Source organism: Cynoglossus semilaevis, chromosome 2 (genome assembly GCF_000523025.1).
Source record: "Cynoglossus semilaevis isolate Cse_v1.0 chromosome 2, Cse_v1.0, whole genome shotgun sequence".
NCBI lineage: Eukaryota > Metazoa > Chordata > Actinopteri > Pleuronectiformes > Cynoglossidae > Cynoglossus > Cynoglossus semilaevis.
This window is the reverse complement of record NC_024308.1, coordinates 5,183,465-5,202,704: the sequence shown is the minus strand read 5'-3', so window position 1 is coordinate 5,202,704 and position 19,240 is coordinate 5,183,465. Positions and strand designations below refer to the sequence as shown.

General features: G+C 39.5%; 2 protein-coding genes across 2 annotated transcripts in view; one reads left to right on the top strand and one right to left on the bottom strand.

Annotated features, from left to right (window-relative positions):
• Positions 1-732: 732 nt before the first annotated feature.
• LOC103394989 (occludin) lies at positions 733-15,665 on the top strand. The gene is made up of 9 exons (XM_008332513.3): positions 733-1,008; positions 4,652-5,259; positions 6,316-6,507; positions 6,715-6,882; positions 10,825-10,985; positions 12,537-12,755; positions 13,694-13,865; positions 14,146-14,187; positions 14,471-15,665. The coding sequence occupies exons 2-9, from the start codon at positions 4,660-4,662 to the stop codon at positions 14,570-14,572; spliced, it is 1,656 nt and encodes a 551-aa protein (XP_008330735.1). The 5' UTR covers positions 733-1,008; positions 4,652-4,659; the 3' UTR covers positions 14,573-15,665.
• Positions 15,666-16,500: 835 nt separating this feature from the next.
• The window catches only part of nr2f6b (nuclear receptor subfamily 2, group F, member 6b), a 13,169-nt gene continuing 10,429 nt past the window's right edge, over positions 16,501-19,240 (bottom strand). Inside the window, exon 5 of the mRNA XM_008332532.3 lies at positions 16,501-18,964. Coding sequence (XP_008330754.1) covers positions 18,690-18,964 — 275 coding nt within the window. The 3' untranslated portion in view covers positions 16,501-18,689. The remainder of the gene's footprint in view (positions 18,965-19,240) is intronic.

Genomic DNA, 19,240 nt, shown 5'->3' with positions numbered 1-19,240 from the left:
TTTCTCCTCAATACCTTTATAATCATCTGACCAAATTATATTCGTTCACTCTGCTTTGTATTTTTCAGCTTGTCCAGTCTGAGCAAATCCTTTAAACCGTAGGTATAATATGATCGAAAATGATTGGCACAGTGACCAAAACGTTTTTAGACTATCTACTATGTCGCTGCTCCTAGACCCACGAGGAATTAACCTATTGACCGGGAGTCTACTTGGTTTTAACCAAATTATATATAAAAAATATATTATCATTATAGTTTATGTTTTAGGTAACCCACCATGTATTACAAACAACTGGCACTTGAAATAACAATAATTTGAGAACTCTGTTAAATCATTATGGTTATGATATGGTAGTTCGCTTGCCTCCGTTTCTACACTGTAATTCTGTATTTTTTAATTAATTATTTCTGTATTTAGAGAAAAATAATCGAAGCTTCCTGAATACTATTATTTTAAGACCATTGTTACTAATTGAACTTTGTTGTTACTATTTTTTTTAGTCTAAACTCTAGTAACAGACGGTAAACAACGATTAATTTACCCGATCTGAAAGTTAACAATCAGCATAGTACTTTTCACTGCCTCAAGTCCTCGTATTTATTGCCTTAAACAAATTAAATCTGACATAGTTGGCTGAACACCGGACGACGACTACGTTTACCTAACGGTAAATATGAACTATGTTGCCCTCCGGCGGCCGGTACCTCGTAATGCAGCTCTATCCCATATGCTCAGGCGGGACAAAGCACTTGTTGTAAGGCTTCAGTTTGAGCGGACACCGTTGTCTCTGTCTCTGCCTGGGACTGGACAGTTGAAGAAGACAAATAATTTTAATTTTGTTTCTTGAAGAGTAAGATTTATATTAAATCAGGTTACATTTCTGCAGGACGTTATATTTGTTTCTCACCGCTTCAAAAGGTCTTCGTTCACCGCGAAGGAGAAGTTTTCTCAGGAAACCGACGCCAACCAGACTTAACGACTTTGATTCGACTCAGTGAATCTCAGGTAAGAAGCCGACGTTGGGTGATTGTGCTGTATTTAATAACAAAGTAAAATAATTCACAATGACTCGAAACGTCTTATTGACTTTTCCATTCTCTCCAAGACACCGGTGTGTTAATAACGGTCCGTTTTTAAAAACAGGTGGAATGTGTCTGACGAACTCAAGTGTTAGCGCTGTTTGTGTACTGTTTCCCCAGCCTTTATACTGTATATCAGTGACAAACTCTCATAAAAATGCCCAGAAAGTCAGACTTGTCATTTGAAAAAGTAAGGAGAAAAACAGTAATATAAAAATACCGATTAAATACTCAACCGTGACTATGCTGATCAAATTCGAGGCTTCTGAATAAACTATATATATTATATAGCCATAATTATGTTTTGTATATATGAGTCTCTAAATATATATGTATATATACATATGTGTGTTATATGCGCAATGAAATTCAATTACAAGGTCATTGTGAATTATTCATATTGTATGTAAAATTTGGGTTTTGTTTTTATAAAAACAAAAAGCTTGTCCCTGTTTTGTGTATTAAAATATTAAGGACACAATGATCTAAACATGTACTATTCCAATGTTCAAGTCTCTTTTGATATAAAAGTCAGCATTTAAAAACTCAGCAGCAAAATTCTTGCCTCAAATAAATGTCAAACTCCATCTCTTAACACAAGAATTACCAGTAAAATAGACACAGAGAGATTTTTAAAGATATAAAAAATTATTAATGAGTCTCTGTGATTCTGTTTCCTCCCTTGCTCAGTGATTTACATTTTTTCCCATGCTAGAATATGAAGCTAATTTATACATTTCAAAATTGCACTTTTAAAAAAGTGTTATGTAAGTTATGATCTTTGGTAAATGTGAGGAGCACCGTCTTTGGTTGACAGCTAGTTTATTTACAAGTAGCATGGTCACATGGGTTGTGACATCAGTGCGTTTAACTTCCAGATAGAGGACGTTTTATTGGGTGTAGATATTTTTAATGACTATTGCCCCATACAGGGCTGTTTTTTCACCTGTTGGCATTTCCCTTCCTAAACATCTGAACAACTCTCAAAAAGAAAAGTTTTTCACAGCACTTCACTTTTACTAGTGGGTTTATATTGAATGAAATGTTTTCTTTTTTTAAATTTGATTTTGTTTCTCTGAAGATTATTCTGTGGCAGGCTGCAAGAGGCTCTCTGTCTACATAAGGCTGGAGCTTAATTGTTTTTGACAGATGTGAGACATGTGACTGTATGACTGGAATTCCTTTATCAGCAGCAGATGATAGAGTCTCTGTGTTGTAGTTGAACTGAGACTGTGGCTGGTGGGTGTGTCACCTGACCTGTGACTGTGGACCAAACACTGGGCTCTCAGCACGCTTCTGACTTGTCAACTCAGTGCTAGTACTACTACTACTATTACTACTACTACTACTACAATTATTGCTGCTACTACTAATTATACTTCTACTACTGCTATAGTATTGTAACTTCTAATACTGCTTCTACTACTACTGCTAATACTACTACAATTACTGCTACTACTACTACTACTACTGTGGCTTTTTAAAGAAAAGTGCTAATGCCATTACAACTAATACTACTACAATCACTGCCAGTAGTACTACTCTCATTGTTGTTTTTAAGAATCCCTGCTACAGTAGGTACAGTGTGTGACTGATGGATGAATGGATGTGACGTTGTAACAGATCTCAACAAAATGCACACACACTGTGTTCATTTCATTACACTAAGCTTTGGATCCAGGTTGCTTGTTAATCTAATCTGAGGTTATTATTATTATACTGTAATATTTATCAGAAAAGATTGGGCTCTAAATGTTATGATCAGGAAATTCTGGGTGTTTTACAGTGTAGTGACCTTTTGTAAGTAGAACTTCCTTATTGGAATTTCATTGCACAGAAAGCCTTCCACTCTCAGATTGTTTCCTGCCGGTCTGCCATAAACCTAACAATGTAATCGTAAACAAACTGAGACCCAGTGACTTTTGGGAAAGGCTGTGGATCAGCGGTAAAGGACACCTGATACCCCTCCACCTGTCCTCCCTTTTCTCCTCTCTCTCTGCTCAGCTGCAGCACAGAGGAGCTGTTGTTTGATCCTCACTGGACAGTGCTCCAATTTTTTTCTCTTTCTCTAATTTTTTCCCCTCCCCTTAGCTCCATGGAAACAGTGTTTCTGTGACAAGCAACCCTGCCTTTTGACCCTCCTGCTTCCAAAACAAAGACAAGAAGTTGTGGGAGAAAGGGGGAGAAGATGAAGGGGGCGCAGTGAAGTAGGGGTGAAGAATGAGGGGCAACGGTGGAGAGAGTTATGGGAGGTGTTTCTGTGGAGGCTGTGAGGCCAGACCCCTGTTGCTCTGTGTGCCAGAGTCCTATAAAGAACAGAGAATTATGACCCAGGACTGTAGACCAGTGGGCAGTGCCAGTGACTGACTGTCTCTCCGACTGTTTGCTTCTGATAGGTCAGACACTTTGGCAGTGATCTCACAAAATGACTAATTGTAAAGGTGAAAAGTGCAGTTGATATGCATACAATCTCTTTTTTTCCAGACCTTTTTTTTAAAGAACAGTATAATTATTAAAGTAGTTAACACCAGCAGCACCAAAGTGAGTTATTCTATGTATTTATTGTTGTGTTAGTGTGGATGTACAGGACATGTCATAGGACGCTGCTTCCCCTGCTACAGGAAACTGCATCAATGGCTATGATGTAATCTCTCACATATTTCCAATGCAATGGTCAAGAGCTCATTCCTATTTTAGAGGAATGTTTTTGCACATGAAACACACTTTGCACACACAACATCACTTGATGAACCTGACACCTGATGTTCCAACGAAATGGTAAATTTAATGTCAGTCCGATGCTGTAATTGACAGAGCTCTGCAGAGAAGAACACTTTATCTTTCTACTTCTTTTCACCCTTGCAACTCTTTCCTGTTCTCATTGCATTTCTTTCCAGTTTTAGCAACCTTCTCCCTGAAGAGCTCTGTGTAGAAGAATGAGCATTGTTAACGTGTATGTGCTGTGGGCTCGCCAATCTCCTCTGTGAGATATGTGACAGAAAGTAAACAGAATTTGTAGCTGTAGGGAGGGATGTTAAAAGTCCACAGTCGGTCTGTTCAGACTGCAGAGACACTCCTCCAGCCTGTCAGGAGGCAAAAGAGAAAGTATTGTTGTTTGGCCGCGCTCTCCGTCCTGGTACTGACATCTCCACAGCGATTTGGATTTTACTGACTCACAGACCTCAAAGCGAAGGTCATTCCTTCAATGCCTGTGTGTTTCCTCTTTACATTAAGCAGGTGTGACGTGTCAGGTGATAAACCCTATCCACGCTGATTGACTCAACCTGACAAAAGCAGAGAATTGCACAAACAAGCCTGAGTTGTATCTTCATAAATCAAATCGTCTTGGAAATGGTAAAACATTTACAACGTGGAGTTGCACTGCCTAGTTACAAAAGATGGTCACGCCTAACTCTTCCATATCTCTGCACGTAGAATTATTACTCACATCGGTGTTGCTCACAGAGTCAGGCGGTTCTTCATAGCTGTGCACTGCACACTTTTCTCTCTCCTGTTTTATTTTAATTTAAAAAAACATCTTTTTTTATTGTATTGTTTTTTTTTTCCAGTTACCAAGATGTTTTCAGGAATGTTTGAGAAGCAGCACTACGACAGTCCGCCTGTTTACAGCCCTCCTTTCTCCTCGCCATCCAACAAAAGCTACGGCGCTCCAGGCAGCTTCCACGGCCCTCAGAGCGACTACAACGCCTATCCACCTGCGCCTGGATCTTACTACATCGAGGACAAACCTCAGCACTTTTACAAATGGCTCTCACCTCCAGGCATCATCAAGGCCATGATGGTGACGGTGGTTGTGCTGTGTGTGGCCATATTTGCATGTGTGGCCTCCACACTGATGTGGGACATGCAGTATGGATACGGAGCAGGAGGGGGTTACTACGGCTCTGGGCTAGGCTACGGCGGTGGATATTCAGGAGGCAGCTACGGCTCAGGATATGGAGGCTACGGAGGCTACGGAGGCTACGGCAATGGCAACTACTATGGCTCCTACGTCTCACCTTACTCAGCCAAAACTGCCATGATCGCCATGGCTGCCATCAACTTTGTGGTATCACTGGGGTTCTTCATCTCCAGCTTCTCCAAATCGCCAATGTTCCGAAGTAGGAAGTTCTTCCTTGCTGTCCTGATAACCTGCATCATCGTGGGACTCCTGCAGGTAAACTTCAGCCATATCTCTTTCTTTTGTCCAGTCTTGGTTCTTTCATTACAGGTTATTAATATGGGAAAGGTTATGATTAAAATGATTACTTTTTGGTTTGTTAACATTCAAGTTTCGATGGTGTTGGTTCATTTTATTTTCCTTTTATTTCATCTCTAGTGAATACAAATGCAGATCTGTTTCAATTTTCGTAACCCAATGTTAAGCTCCTATATTCCTATAGTATCGCAGTATATCGCAATATATAATATTGTGGCTCCTGTATAATGATACATGTCATATTGCCAGATACAGATCGCTAGTGAAAGATGAGTTTTTGCAGCTTGATTAAAAAAAAAAATCTCACCTCATAAAAAAACTGCCTGTTTGAGCTGACAGTACACATTCACCACCTTAACTGACTGGTAAACAACCGTGTCTGACTGTAAACCATTCACTTCGTGCCTCAAAGTGTAACAGATAATCAGCAGTTTTATGTCTCACTGCTGTGTCTTTCAGGAACTTCAAACTTATTAATTGTGTAACTTGTTGAATTTGTGGAAATGGCCCTTTACATAAAATGCCATTGAGGTATCTTGCACTGATAATACTGCGTCTGTTACAGTCCCACCCTGCTCTGATGTGAGTGGTATTTAAACGCGCCTGCTTTCCAAACCCATAAACATTAATGTGAAAATGTGATTAAAGACGCATGTGGACATGGTTTAGACCCTGGAGTTCAACTTGTTCAGTTCTTCCCACTCACACAGCAGATTATTATTTGATAAATCTTTCAAAAACAACCAGAAGCAGTTGCTCCATCTGCTCCCAGTACATTCTTATTCAGTATTATTGTTGTGTTTGTTACATCGTTACATTTAGTAAATGGTACACTGTCATAGTAACCACAAGAAGTGATTACTATGAAAGTATAATATTACATAGAAATAATTTTACTCTAAATGGATATAAATGTTTATCTAGTCAAGACTGAAACATAGACTGAACTAATGTTATTAATCATAGTCACCAATGATATAAATAATACATGTTCTTAATGTGCTTCTCTCTCAGGGCATCATCAACATTGTCTACATAGTTGGAGTGAACCCCATGGCTCAGGGCTCCTCCAGTATGATGTACAACCCCATGCTCATGATGTGCCAGAATCTGTACCAAACCACTTACTCACAGATGGGAGGAGTGGGAGGTTTCCCCATTTACAACCAGTACCTCTACCATTACTGCTTTGTGGACCCACAGGAGGTGTGTACTGTGGATGGTGAAAATACACATTATTAGTTCTGTCTTTAAACACCTGCACTTCCAGTAGAGTGGACAACAAGTTGTGAAATGTTTATTTCCTCCTTTGGAATCAACTTTATACAGTAATCGTGTTCATGTTATCCCAACTTACTTGAGAACTCTTCAACCTTTATTCCTGATTTTCTTTTTTCTATGTTCTTCTTTCAGGGCATTGCCATGGCGTGTGGATTCCTGGTAGTAATCGCTCTGGGTGTAGCAGCTTTCTTTGCATTCAAAACCAGAGGAAAGATCTGGCGCTATGGGAAGCCAAATATTTACTGGGAGGAGCCTCTCGTCGGAGGGAAGGCCTCTGAGGGTCGTGATGTAGAGGAATGGGTAAGAACAATAAGGCGGGGTCTTTAACATTGAATTTATGGGGTTAAAATGCATTTGTATGCAGGGAGTGCTCTCAAGTAAAAGCAGGATCAGGATTAAATCATTAAATATTTATATAATTTTTGATGCAAAATCAAACTATCAGCTTTGTTATTTAACTCATTCACTTTGTTTAAATCAGTTTTGTTATTTAACCCATTCACTTTGTTTTTTTTTTTTTAAAAAAAAATCTGAGAATGTCCATGTTTTTAGTCAGTTGTTTTTCAAAAACGTAGCAGCTCACTTTAGAAGTCATCACTTCTAAAGACAGGTTGTGTCTGTTGTGGTGAAACAGACTCAGCGAAGAGCTAAAGTTAGTCTTGCTGAATCTCATTGTTGGGTTGGGTTTGTCTGTGTTCTATTTCGAAATTCCAGCTCACCACTGATGTAGATGCAGACCTTGTTAGGTCATAGACCAGGTGACACCACACTGTCACCACGTTTTCATCACTGGTCTTCATGAGCTGAAAGTCCAAAAGGAGCGCCTCATGTAGCTCTTTTTGTTATCATTTTATAGGACTGTAATAGAAACACTCGCACTGTTGTGAGTGTGGTTCCTGTGACTGAGTCACTTTGTTCAGGGTCAGAGCTGATAGCAGGTCAGGGTTTTGTTTGCTCACCTCCTGCCATCCTGGTTTCACTCTGAGTAATCATTAACCACCTGGGAAGATAGGACACAGTCAGGTGGGTTTTAGAGAGTCTGCCTGCAGGTTTTTAAAAGTCAACAACACTCAGCGCACAAGCACAAGCAGCTCAGATGGAGGCTGATTATTGACCTGTTTGTAAATGTTGCCTGTTTCATGTAATGAATAACAGCAACTTGACAAGAAAAGTTTGTGTTTTAATTATTATCCATAAGATATCCAGTAGCTGTTTGAATTGTTTGAATGAAGCATTGGCCTTAAAAGTGTCTTATCTGAGGTCGAACAGTTTTTCTTCCCAGTGACTATGTTCAGATATTGTGCAGTCACAGATCAAATAGTAAAAACTATCTAATCTTGATTGTTCTCTTGTACACGTACTGTACAACGTGAGTCACTTCTCTTTCTGAGAATAGACCAGTAGAACAGACGTGCTGTAATGCTGATCAATGTGAAGAGTCTAGTAAGGGTAATTACATGCCATCATACAGTACACACAGAGGCCGTCGTGACTAGACTACACAAGCCCTGAGTTAATCCTACGGCGGCTCTAAAAATAACACAGGCTACCTAATGATACCTAATGTCGTCTGACTGTAGGTGATGCATATACAATGTATGGCTTGTCTATTCAAATAGTGGCTCGCGGGCCACAAATGCATCCTAGACACAACCTCAGAGTGGCCCAGTCTGGTCATTTGAGAATGTGGAGAGAATCACAGTTGGAGTGGAATTTGGAATTTCTACAGTAGAACAGGCCATGAATGCCACTTTCTCTGTAGCCTAGCAACATGCAGACCATAATGTGTCACTTGTGTGTCTCGTGGTGTTAACAGTTTAGTTATACTGTTAAAGCAGCACTTTAGCAACTAATAATGAAACTCAGAATGGACTAAAATTACTGGTTATGTTTTGGTCCAAATGTTATTGGGTAATGACCAAAACCTGTGGGCAACCTGACTTTTGTGGTTTGAAAATCTCGCCCCATTAAATGTATATCTGCTGTATGGACTTTAGATGGGGAAACACAGGTCTCCTGATTATCAACTGGATTTAAAAACAGGTCAGCCAAAAGTGTGTCATAGTTGTATATGTTTCCACTTATCAGCTATCGTTCTGTTCTTATTTTTGAAATTACCTGAATCTGTGCCACACAGTGAATCATGTCCTGTGACAGTCTCTGCTCAGACAGGGGTCGGTCTCAGACCCCACTGCTACTGCCCAGGCCTGGCTCGCTCTGATGACCTCACACACTGGTCTTATTCAGCTCACTTATGGCATGGAAGGATCTATTGTGTCTGCCGTATGAGGTCATCAGAGTTGGGTTCTGGTTAGATGCAGGGACATCCAGTGTTTATCTGAGCAAAAATAAACATGACATACATTAACCTTGCGCTTTCTGCGCTGCCTATAACAGTACAAATATATGATTCCTCTCTGTTTGCAAAACTTTAATTCTGCAGATGTTTTTCAGAGGTGAACACCCAGGTGAGGTATTTACTTGCTCACAAAATATGTCCTTCATTTATTTATTTTGTATCAGAAGAGATTTTCTTTCTCCCTACATTCCAAAAAGGTTTTCTGTAATGAAACCTGAATTTAAAAAAAATGACATGACATGAAAATCACATCATTTAATCTGGGCTGACCTCTGGTCATCGTCCTGCATTATTTTTAAAATATTTTTTCAACTTGTCTCACAGTAAATCGTGAATGTGAGGCAACTAATGGATGAGAAAACAAAGACAACGACACCAAGAAACATGACAACAGTATAGAACACACAAGACATATTTACACTGGTCCTCCGTCAGGTTTCAGTTTTGTCACACTACACAGAAATGTGTACATGCACCTGATCTAATACAGTGTAAATGAATGCATGTCCTTCAAACTGCTCATTAATCATATTATCATCATTTACTTCTTATGTCCATGTTTGATCTAGCTGTCTTCCCTTCCATATTCCTGATTCGTTTCTGCATCCTTTTTCCTGTCACTTCCCTGTTTCACATCTGAAACATTCTCGCCGTCTATGCGTGCACAACAGTTGCTGTGCAGCACACCCAGACTCAGCATTTTTGACATTCTTACATGAACCAATATTCTCCTGCTGCTTCTCCTGAAGTTCAACCAAACACTCCACCCAACGCTCTGTGTTGTGTTGGCCTCACAATGTTCAGAACTGATGCTGCTTTAAAACAGCTATGAGGAGTGGAGTCAACTGAAAAGACTTCTCCTGGTCTTAAAAACTGAAACACAGACTAAATTAATGGATCTGTTGAGTTAGGATTTAATTTTTTTATATATATATTTATATATAAACGACAAAACAAAACGACTTTCTCCCCTTAGAGGGAATGAATTCCGCGGGTGAGGATCTTTACTGACGTGCAGATTAAAACGTCATCTTTTTAAAACAGCTTTTCTACTTTTTAGCATTATTTTGTGAAGTCCAGTGAAATCTGCTTTATCTGTTTGGATTATAACAAATAAATTGATTAAATCTTCATCCCACCATTAAGATCATTACACCAGAAACTGTTTCAGACAACACTGAACCAGGTGACGAAACAAAAGAAACAAGCCACAGTTTTACATTGTGTAGATGTTTGGTTAAAGGCAATGATTGATGAATTTACTGGAAGAATGAGTGACCACCCCATGAGGACTTCATTGTCAGGAACACCTTCATGTTGGCCTTCCGACCTCACAGGAAAGGTTGGGATTAGTTTTTTGTTTAAAGTCAGAAAGAAAGAAAACATCCGCTGCAGGTGTGTTACAACAGGAAGTCACAAAAACAAGCGTTTGTATGCCACAAAAATGCGCTTAAGATGAATGATTTCACAAAATTGAAGCAGCAAAAAGGTACATAAATCACATCTAAATAGATTACACATTAAACCAGAACAGTTCACTGATATTCAAATCATTAGTTTCCAAGGTTTTCCTTTGTTTACTTTCAATTATTCCCTTTTCTTCTACTCTGTGAATCATCAGATAACCTACATTTCACTGCAGGACTCAACCTGCTGACCAATTACACGCCTCACTGGTCCGTCTAACTTAGTCTAAGCATTAATAAAACTCTTCCCTGCTGCCAAAGACAAAGCTTTTTCTTCTCTTGTCAAGTCACTTTCTACGGAAATAGGAGAAAGACCAGAGAAGTTCAACAGGATGTGAGACAAAGGATTGTGTGTCGTGTCCTGCCATTGGTGTGTCTCTCAGTGTCTCTGTTTGTATTCTCTCCTTCTTGCTGTAGGTGAACAATGTGGAGGAAAACCGCAGTGTGCAGGACGCCCCGACTCTGCTGGTGTCCGAGAAGGGAGCGGGGCTGCTCAATTCCTCGGCCAACAGTGTCCTCTCCTTCCCGCCTCACAAGACCAACAGCAGCGTCTACAAGGACGAACCCTACGACAACGAGTGGGTGACACGCTTATTCACAGAAACTTTTACACTTTACTCTGATTCATATTCACATATGATCAAATATTTGTTAAAGGAGAGTTGAGCGTGTGCTGTTCCTACTGACCTTAACACAGGAAGTGGGTCAATGTTCTCAGCAGTGGCAAAGACAGATGTGTGTGTGTTTGATCACTGTACTGGCAGCAAAAACCCAAATCAGGTTTTTTAAATTTTATAGTTGTGTTTTTGGTTAAAGAAATGCATCAATCTGAAATCAATTTGAAATAGAACGTAACTTAACATAAACCTGCTGTTATTTCTATTTCCTTTTTAGAAAAACACAGGAAAACCACGTTGAGAAATGTTGACTTAATTTGATTATTCATAAATAATCGTGATTAATTTCCATCATCCAAAACTACATAGAGATTAGTCGTATTATTTGACAGCACAAACTTTATATTCATATTTGTACAACACCATTTGAACCTGTTAACAGTAAAGGAAAAATGACACCACCGTTCAAACATGTGACACACACACACGTGCAGTACATATACACGCACATACACAGGCAGTATACAGTCTATGCACAATTTGTCCGAGACCTTTGAGCCTTCGTCATTTCAACTGCCACTTCATTCACGTTTTTTATCTGTGAATTTCTCTGTGAAGGCTGAAAACAACCTTGATGTTTTTGACTTTGGTGTTTGATTTTCTTCACAAGATTTCTGAAGCACCTTGTTATTGTTGCCCTAGCACACTTCAGTCTGTGTGTTTAAAGCACTCTGCTCTTTGTTACCATTTCAAAAACAGCTTTATCCAGTGTTAAAAACACTGTCAGAAGGTCAGTACGTACAGAAGCACAGGCTAGCTTTTTTTTATTATTTGTGTTCGCCGGTCCTCTCTCTCAGCTCGAAAAGCTGGTGTTTAATCATCAAGTGGAAAAAGTTTGCCGGTCACATCCTCTGCTTCTGACATTGTGCCTGTGTTTTCTGTATGAACTTCTAATATCTGCTTCAGTGGAGGTGGATTTCTCCACAAATCCCTTAATCTCTAAACCTGGGGCTGCCCCTCTCTTATTATTAAAAAGCTGTGCCTGATTCCCGGTCACTTGGAGCCCTCTACTTGGACTCCAAATAGTAGGGTAGGAACAACAACAAGGTGGTGTTCGTCGAGGTGTTTGTCTTATGGTATGATATATGACCTCTGTCTGAGGCTTATCAGTAAATAATTGTTTTTGGTCGCTGTCCATTATTACATAATTTTCTTAGAAGCAAATCGCACTTGGCCTTTTTTGCTTATTACAGGGGTAAAAGTAAAAATGATCTCTTGACGGTAAAAGTTCATAATAAAACGGAAGCTTAATTTGGAACAACTCAATCCACACAATTAGGTGAAGACTCTTAGAGATGGCATATTTTCAGAAAGTGGTTTAATCTTTTCTGATTTGTTCGAATCACCAACACTGGTTTATTTGTGGTAGAGTTGGGAGTGTGGACCTGGACCAGTCCTCTTTGTACTCACTACAAACTAACTGTTCAAACTTGGACTTGCTGTGCCCTCCAGATACTCAGAGAGGACCATCAGCAGACCTTCGGAGGCCCATTCCCACAGAGGAAGAACCAGCTCCAGTCTCTCGGAGGAGACGAGCGGCGGCAGAAAACCTTCTGCAAACAGGGGCAAGAGACGCAGGCGCAACCCCGACTTTGATGAGTCTCAGTACGAGACGGAGTACACCACGGGAGGAGAGACGGGCAACGAGCTGGACACAGAGGAGTGGGAGAGGTGAGAAGTGGACACGGCTGGACCGCTGTGTCTCTGGATTAGACATAGAGACCGTAGATTACAAACCAATACTTGGGCTCCCTCAGGACCAGACCTAAATTCACTGGGTTGAATAAGAGTGTAATCTCACAAAGTCAAACTCACGAGATTGATTACATTTCAAGGAAAACTGCAGTTGTTTTAGTTTTGACAATAACTGAAGGAAAACCCTTCAGTCGGAGCATTTCCACTTCAGTCCCGCAGAGACAATAATCCTCCGAAGCATGCCAGTCCACGGAGACTCTAGGGGGGGATAACCAGAGAATTGGGTCAAAAGTCCAACATACATAACGTAGAACAGTAAAAATATCTGCTCCACACACTAAATCTGATGCATATAAATAGACTACATTTGATTTACATAGTAAATAGAATAAGTGCGCGGTGGCAGAGTGGACGGTGGTTGTACTGTGGAGTTTCCTGTGTATGTGAGTTAGTTAAGTTCATTGTTCAGTGTAAATCACCCCAAGGTGTAAATGTGGCCCTGTGATGGAGTGATGATTTGTCTAGTGTGTGCCCCGCCCTCCTCTGGTGGCTGCTGGGATTGGCCTGAAAAAGGTTAAGCAATAGAAGATGTGTGAATGAATAAAAGGAGTGTCTTTTCTCCAGTGAAAATTGATTGACAGCAATCTACCTAAAATTCACAAATTCTTCCTTCATTTTAATCTACTTAAAAAGAAAGTAAACTGTTAACCTTAACACGGTAACCTTGACGAGTCACCTGACCCTGAGTTACTCCTGGAAGTTGCAGGATGTCGTTTTTAAAAATATAAATGTATATTAAAACAGTGCTGCAGTAAAAGTCAAGAAGAGATTTCTCAGTGTTATAAATGACTAATGCACATGTATTATGTCTTTCTGTGTTTTATTTTTTAATTAATATTCTTTGTCTTTTACAGTTCCTACCCAGAGATAACAACTGATGTTCAGCGTCAAGATTACAAGAGAGAGTTTGATGCTGATCTAAGGAATTACAAGCGCATGTGTGCAGAGATGGACGACATGAACGACCAGCTGAACAAACTCAGCCGTCAGTTGGACACACTGGATGACACGTCTGATAAATACCAGGTGAGACATACTGAGCAGAGACAGTCTGAGCTTTGGTTTTGTCATGTCAAAAAATAGATTCCTTGGAGACTTTGTGATGAAGTGTTTGCAAGTAATCACATTTTTAAAGCCTGATTTTTTTCAATTGCAATTTGTTTTGGTTGGTGACTGAATTAATCAAAAACTTAATTTTTCATCACATAATATTTAATAATTGACAATCAAAAACTTTTCATCACATAATATTTAATAATTGACCTTCAATAATACGAAATACTGAAGTTTTCTTTCTCTTCTTTAGGATGTAGCAGAGGAATATAATCGTTTAAAGGATCTGAAGCAGGTAAAAACATTCATTTCTGTATATTTAAAACACAACAGTTTTCTATACTACACATACAGTTGCTATGATAAGATTTATATTATCTATGCTGTGTCATAATGTTAAGAAAATGTGGACGTTGTTAGAAGTTTGTACACAGGAGAACTGTGAAGCCAAGCAGACCTGTCTACGTTTTACTTTCCAATGTCCAGTGTTAGGGAAGAACTGATGCATAAAACAGAGCGACTCCCTGTTCTTCTTCTTCTTCTTCTTGAATGACTCGTCTGCTCGCTCTGTTCTGTAGACACCAGACTACCAGTTCAAGAAGAGAGAGTGTCGCAGGCTGAGACGCAAACTGTTCCACATCAAACGCATGGTGAAGAACTACGACAAGAACCACTCGTGAACCTGCTCAGTCATGAACCTTCACCTCTCAGAAAACACTCACGGACGCACTCCACAGTGAAACAGCTGACTGACACCAAAGTTACCTGCACAGCAACACACACACACACACACACACATAAAATGGAATGACACACTTTAACACAGGCACTGAAAATGAAGTGTATGGTAACAATTAAAACCTAAACTTGTTTTGAAAAAAGGAAACGCTGCCATCGTTTAACAGTTTTTCATTTTAATGGCGGATCATTTCAGAGTCGTCTCCTTCATTCTGCTGGTTTGGTTTCAGTGTTTTAGTCACTGATAAGAACAGAAACAATATTGTGGACGTTGTAGTCGTTGGCTCCACAGTTTGAAACAAATTATTACCACAAAGTATGCAGTAACTTTTAACCCTTTGGCCTCGGTGTTATCTGTGCTGTAGATGAACTTCAGTTTTAACCAATGTCACTGTCAGTAAAGTTAACTGCTATCTGCCAAGACTAGCTGTATATTTCTCAACCTCTATACATCTGCTGATTGTCACGAACACAAGGGAGACCAAAAACAGGGCGAAACCTGGCCAATAAGAAACGTAATGTGATGTTTGTACATATGCAAAATGATTTTTGTCCATTGTGAGCACCAGGAACAAATTAACTGTAGAGTTTTTTCCTCAACATTTGCTCTAAATAGTTCAGATGTATGGTGATTTTTTTTCTTTGTTGTTTTAGCTATGCAAAAATGGTTTTACTGTATTATTTAACATGTCGACATCTCACTTTTCTCACTGTCTATAAGCTGAACATATTTTCCCCCTGATTATGCACCAGTAAAAAATAATTGTTGTTTTTGTCATCTTCATTTTTTATTATTATTATTATAATCTACTGTATATTGTGACGTTGTTTGGACACCGTTTTAATTTGTCGCCCTCTTGTGTTTTTACAGATAACGTTGTTTTCATTTGCAAACCGTTTTGTGAGTCATTTATTTTTGTATCATCGTTTTCTTTTACTGATGTTCTAAAGGAGCATTCTTTCTTCCATATGGGGGAATGCTCACAAAGTATTGAAAGCAGTAATAAATATTAACATTTCCGTCAATGTTCCTTATATCTGTTTAAGTTGTTTTGTATTTCGGTTTGTGGAACTGTGTGTATTTGCAGTGAGCATCCAGTAGAGGGAGCAATACGACCGAGTAAGCCATGTTTTTTCAAGGTGAGCTTTATTGCCCTCTTTTGGCAAGAAGGCACGTCTGAGTTCATAATACTTGTTACCACTATCACAATTATGTTATTTAATGTGAACACACACTTTTGTCACATGTATAAAATATTTTAGGGGAAAAAGGCACATTTTCCATTGAGCTCTGTCACAATTATGGCTAAGGTAAATAACACACGGGTGCAAAACATGTCAAGTCTTTATCCCTATAATTTTCCCCCATTATTTCTCTCAATTAAACCTGATTCAGAATTAGCAGCAGATCTACATGGACGTGAGCTCCAGTTGTCCATTTCTGAGACTGCCCTTCTAGAGAACCAGCTGATTCTGCAGGTACGTCATCTTCACCCACTGCCTCACAATTTGCCTCATTGCTCCTCAGTAATCCTGCACTTTCTATTTCTCTATCTCTACTCTATCGTTCATCACTCATTCTTTTACTCTTTCATTTTCAAATCTGCACTCTACGACAGTGTTTCATCACCACCGCATGTCATTCTCCTTATCCCTTATCACCCTAACCTGCTGTACATTATTTTCTGCTCTATCTACTTTACTAGGATGTTGTACAGCATCAGAGGTGCGCCACCTTTATCACATTTTCAATTTCACATTCTCCAGCTAAATTTTTGACCACTCGATTGTATTAACTTTTAGTGCAGTAGTGAGAGGCTTTTCTTGAACCTGCCATTCACAAACCTTGTTTACTTAAACACTGAAGTCACTCAGACAGGAATTGTGCATACTTTTATTTTCAGCAATGCAAAAATAACCACCCAAGGACATGGCTTGCATTTCTCTTTGAAGTTTTGGCATGGTCACATGAACATAATTCCTTTTAAATGCATAGCTAAACAGTTAAATCACTACAGTTTACATTCCAACAAATAACACAGAGTGACAGCAGGCGGCGCCGCTGAGGAAGTTCCAGGGACTGTGATCACGTGAAATTCGTCTTTCAGTCGGTGTACTTTGAAAGAAAGTGAGCTTCAGTCCATGGCCACAACAACCATGAACTTAAGTACCATGACCTTTATGATGTCAGTACCAACAAACAACATGGCCTTTGCTCCCCCTCCCCCCCCACCCCCAGACCCTCCCAACACCTAAAAGTACCTTGAATGTGTGCACCGATGGTCGACATTAACTGACGTGCTTCAGGATAAGGGCTCAAAAACATGGGGGGAAACAACGGATCAGAATAAACTATGCCTACCATTAAGAAACAAGTGTGCAGAGATTGGGCAGAAAAGCCAAAGACCTTTCTGTAAATAATCTTCCAAACAATATGTGTCCTCTAAATAAAGTTTACATTTTAACCCCCCGGACCTCCAAAAAAAAACAAAAAACATCATTGGCATCATTTTGTTAGACAAGTCACAAGGAAATATTATTGTGGTTGTTCTGATAATGAAAAGATACATTGATCCCTTTATATTTACCTTTCGTACACAAACAGTTCACAATACAATCTTTATGAATAAAACATGAGGTAATAATGTCACACAGGGATGTGACTGAGGATCCAGCCAATGTCTGCCTGCTTCACTCTGTCCCTACTGTCACATGGTACACAGCATCAGAGGCGTGTTTCAGCATTTAAGGACATGGATTTGTATGTTTCATCACGTGGTTTCTTCAAATGTCTCTTTAGAAAGTGTCAATGTTAACATTACCGTGGTGTGAAATGAGGAAAGAAAAGTTAATGTTAGTTCTTGGGGCAGCTTTACACTTGCTGTCAGGGGATTTTTTTTGTTTTCTTTGCTGCTTTCTTCCTTTTTTACATGTATTCACCCAGCAGCCAGTATTTAAGACGTGTTACCATCAATATGTTGAACTATTTCCTTTTCTGCTCAGTTACACTCCACAGCTGCGTTTTCCAAGGACGACAGGAGAGTTTTTGTGAACATTTAGTGTAATTATTTCTATATTCAAGTCTTGAAGTTTTCTCAGTCATGTAGTAGTATTTGAAAAATAGCCACAGAATGAACATAAGATGCATTGGATTGGAGTTCTTTTGTTCCAAATTATTGTTGCAAACAAGAGAAGTAGAGCAGATGTTTTGGTTTTCAACTCAACATGTTTGACGTCATTTTTCATATTACTATATATTTTGACTTTTTCATTGTCTTTTAGTTAAGATTTTTAAAATTTTGAACAAGGAAGAACAACATTGTCAGGCTTTGAGTTGATGCTCTGATTCTCGTCTATTCACATGCACTTTCCTGTCATATTATGCTTTTGTCCCCCATTACAAAGTTGACATCATAGAGCAATAAAACAAAGAGGTGAATTAGTGAACAGAATGAAGTGAACAGTGACATCATCTCACCACAGACTTCCATTCATATGGAGTCACTAACCATTAAAGTGATTCTTTGTATAAAAACTTTGGAAAACGCTGCTTTTAAAGAGTACACCAAAGTCAATGCCTTTTTTTTTCTTTTGTCTTCATGCTGTTTTAGGACTAACAAACGCGTCTCTAACGTAAAGCTCGTTCAGTAAAAGTGGCACTGCTATGGCTTCGTGTTTAGAAACAGAAGAGACGGAAAAGCATACAGGCCTGTGTTCCAACTTGAGTCACATTAGAGGTGATAAAGGAGGAGGTAGTATAGGCACGTGGCCTCGGGTCAGAGTCCACATTCTCATTAAACCCCTGTTTCATGTCCAGAATGAGACAAAGAGAGATCAGATGAAGGGGCAGGGGAAACTGTTAAGTGAGCAGAAAGTAAAGGAAATCTAAGATTTTTGTTTCCCTGGAGCAGCTTTGGTGAGACCACCACCAATTCAATGAGGATAATGAAGGGAAACCTCAGAACAGTTTGTGTTCACAACATTCAGTTTGTATTTGTGCGTAATCTTCCCATCTGATCTCAGTTCTCCTCACTCTGGTTTCTCTGTTTGTTTTTTGTTTCACTGCCCCGTAGCGTATGGCCAGCCGATGGAGCTCCCTGACAGCTGCATGTCGCGGATCAGCGTCTCGATGGGCGTCTTGCCCACCAGCCGCATGAAAAAGAGCTGAGAGATGAGGTTGGCTGGGACAGCCCGCAGAGCAGGGAGACGCAGCAGTAAGCGGCCGAAACGCTGTGGCTGGTTCGGGTACTGCATCCTCTCGTACTCCGTCAGTGCCACCTGGGCCTTCTCCTGCAGGGACTCCACATGGGCTGGGTCAGTCAGACCACAGGCATCTGTAAGAACAGGGAGAGAGGGAGTTCTAATTATTTAATATTTCTATTTTAACTCATATTTGAGTTAATATTTCTAATTTATTTTAATGTTTTTAACTGCTTCACTTTGTCACCTAGAAATATTGTGTGTTATTTAATTAGTTAGTTAATATTTGGGTAATGGACCCAATGGGTCTATTAAAATACTATACAAATTAAAATACAAATATCTGATCATTTAAATTTCAGTTTTAACTCTTGGAGCACAATTTATGTTTTTATTGAAACTATGTTTTG

Bases quoted from the DNA above. Each gene is read 5' to 3' on its own strand.
- LOC103394989 (XM_008332513.3), top strand. From the start codon at position 4,660: ATGTTTTCAGGAATGTTTGAGAAGCAGCACTACGACAGTCCGCCTGTT. The intron at 6,883-10,824 runs GTAAGAACAATA...TTCTTGCTGTAG, and splicing joins GTCGTGATGTAGAGGAATGG to GTGAACAATGTGGAGGAAAA. The intron at 10,986-12,536 runs GTGGGTGACACG...TGTGCCCTCCAG, and splicing joins GACGAACCCTACGACAACGA to ATACTCAGAGAGGACCATCA.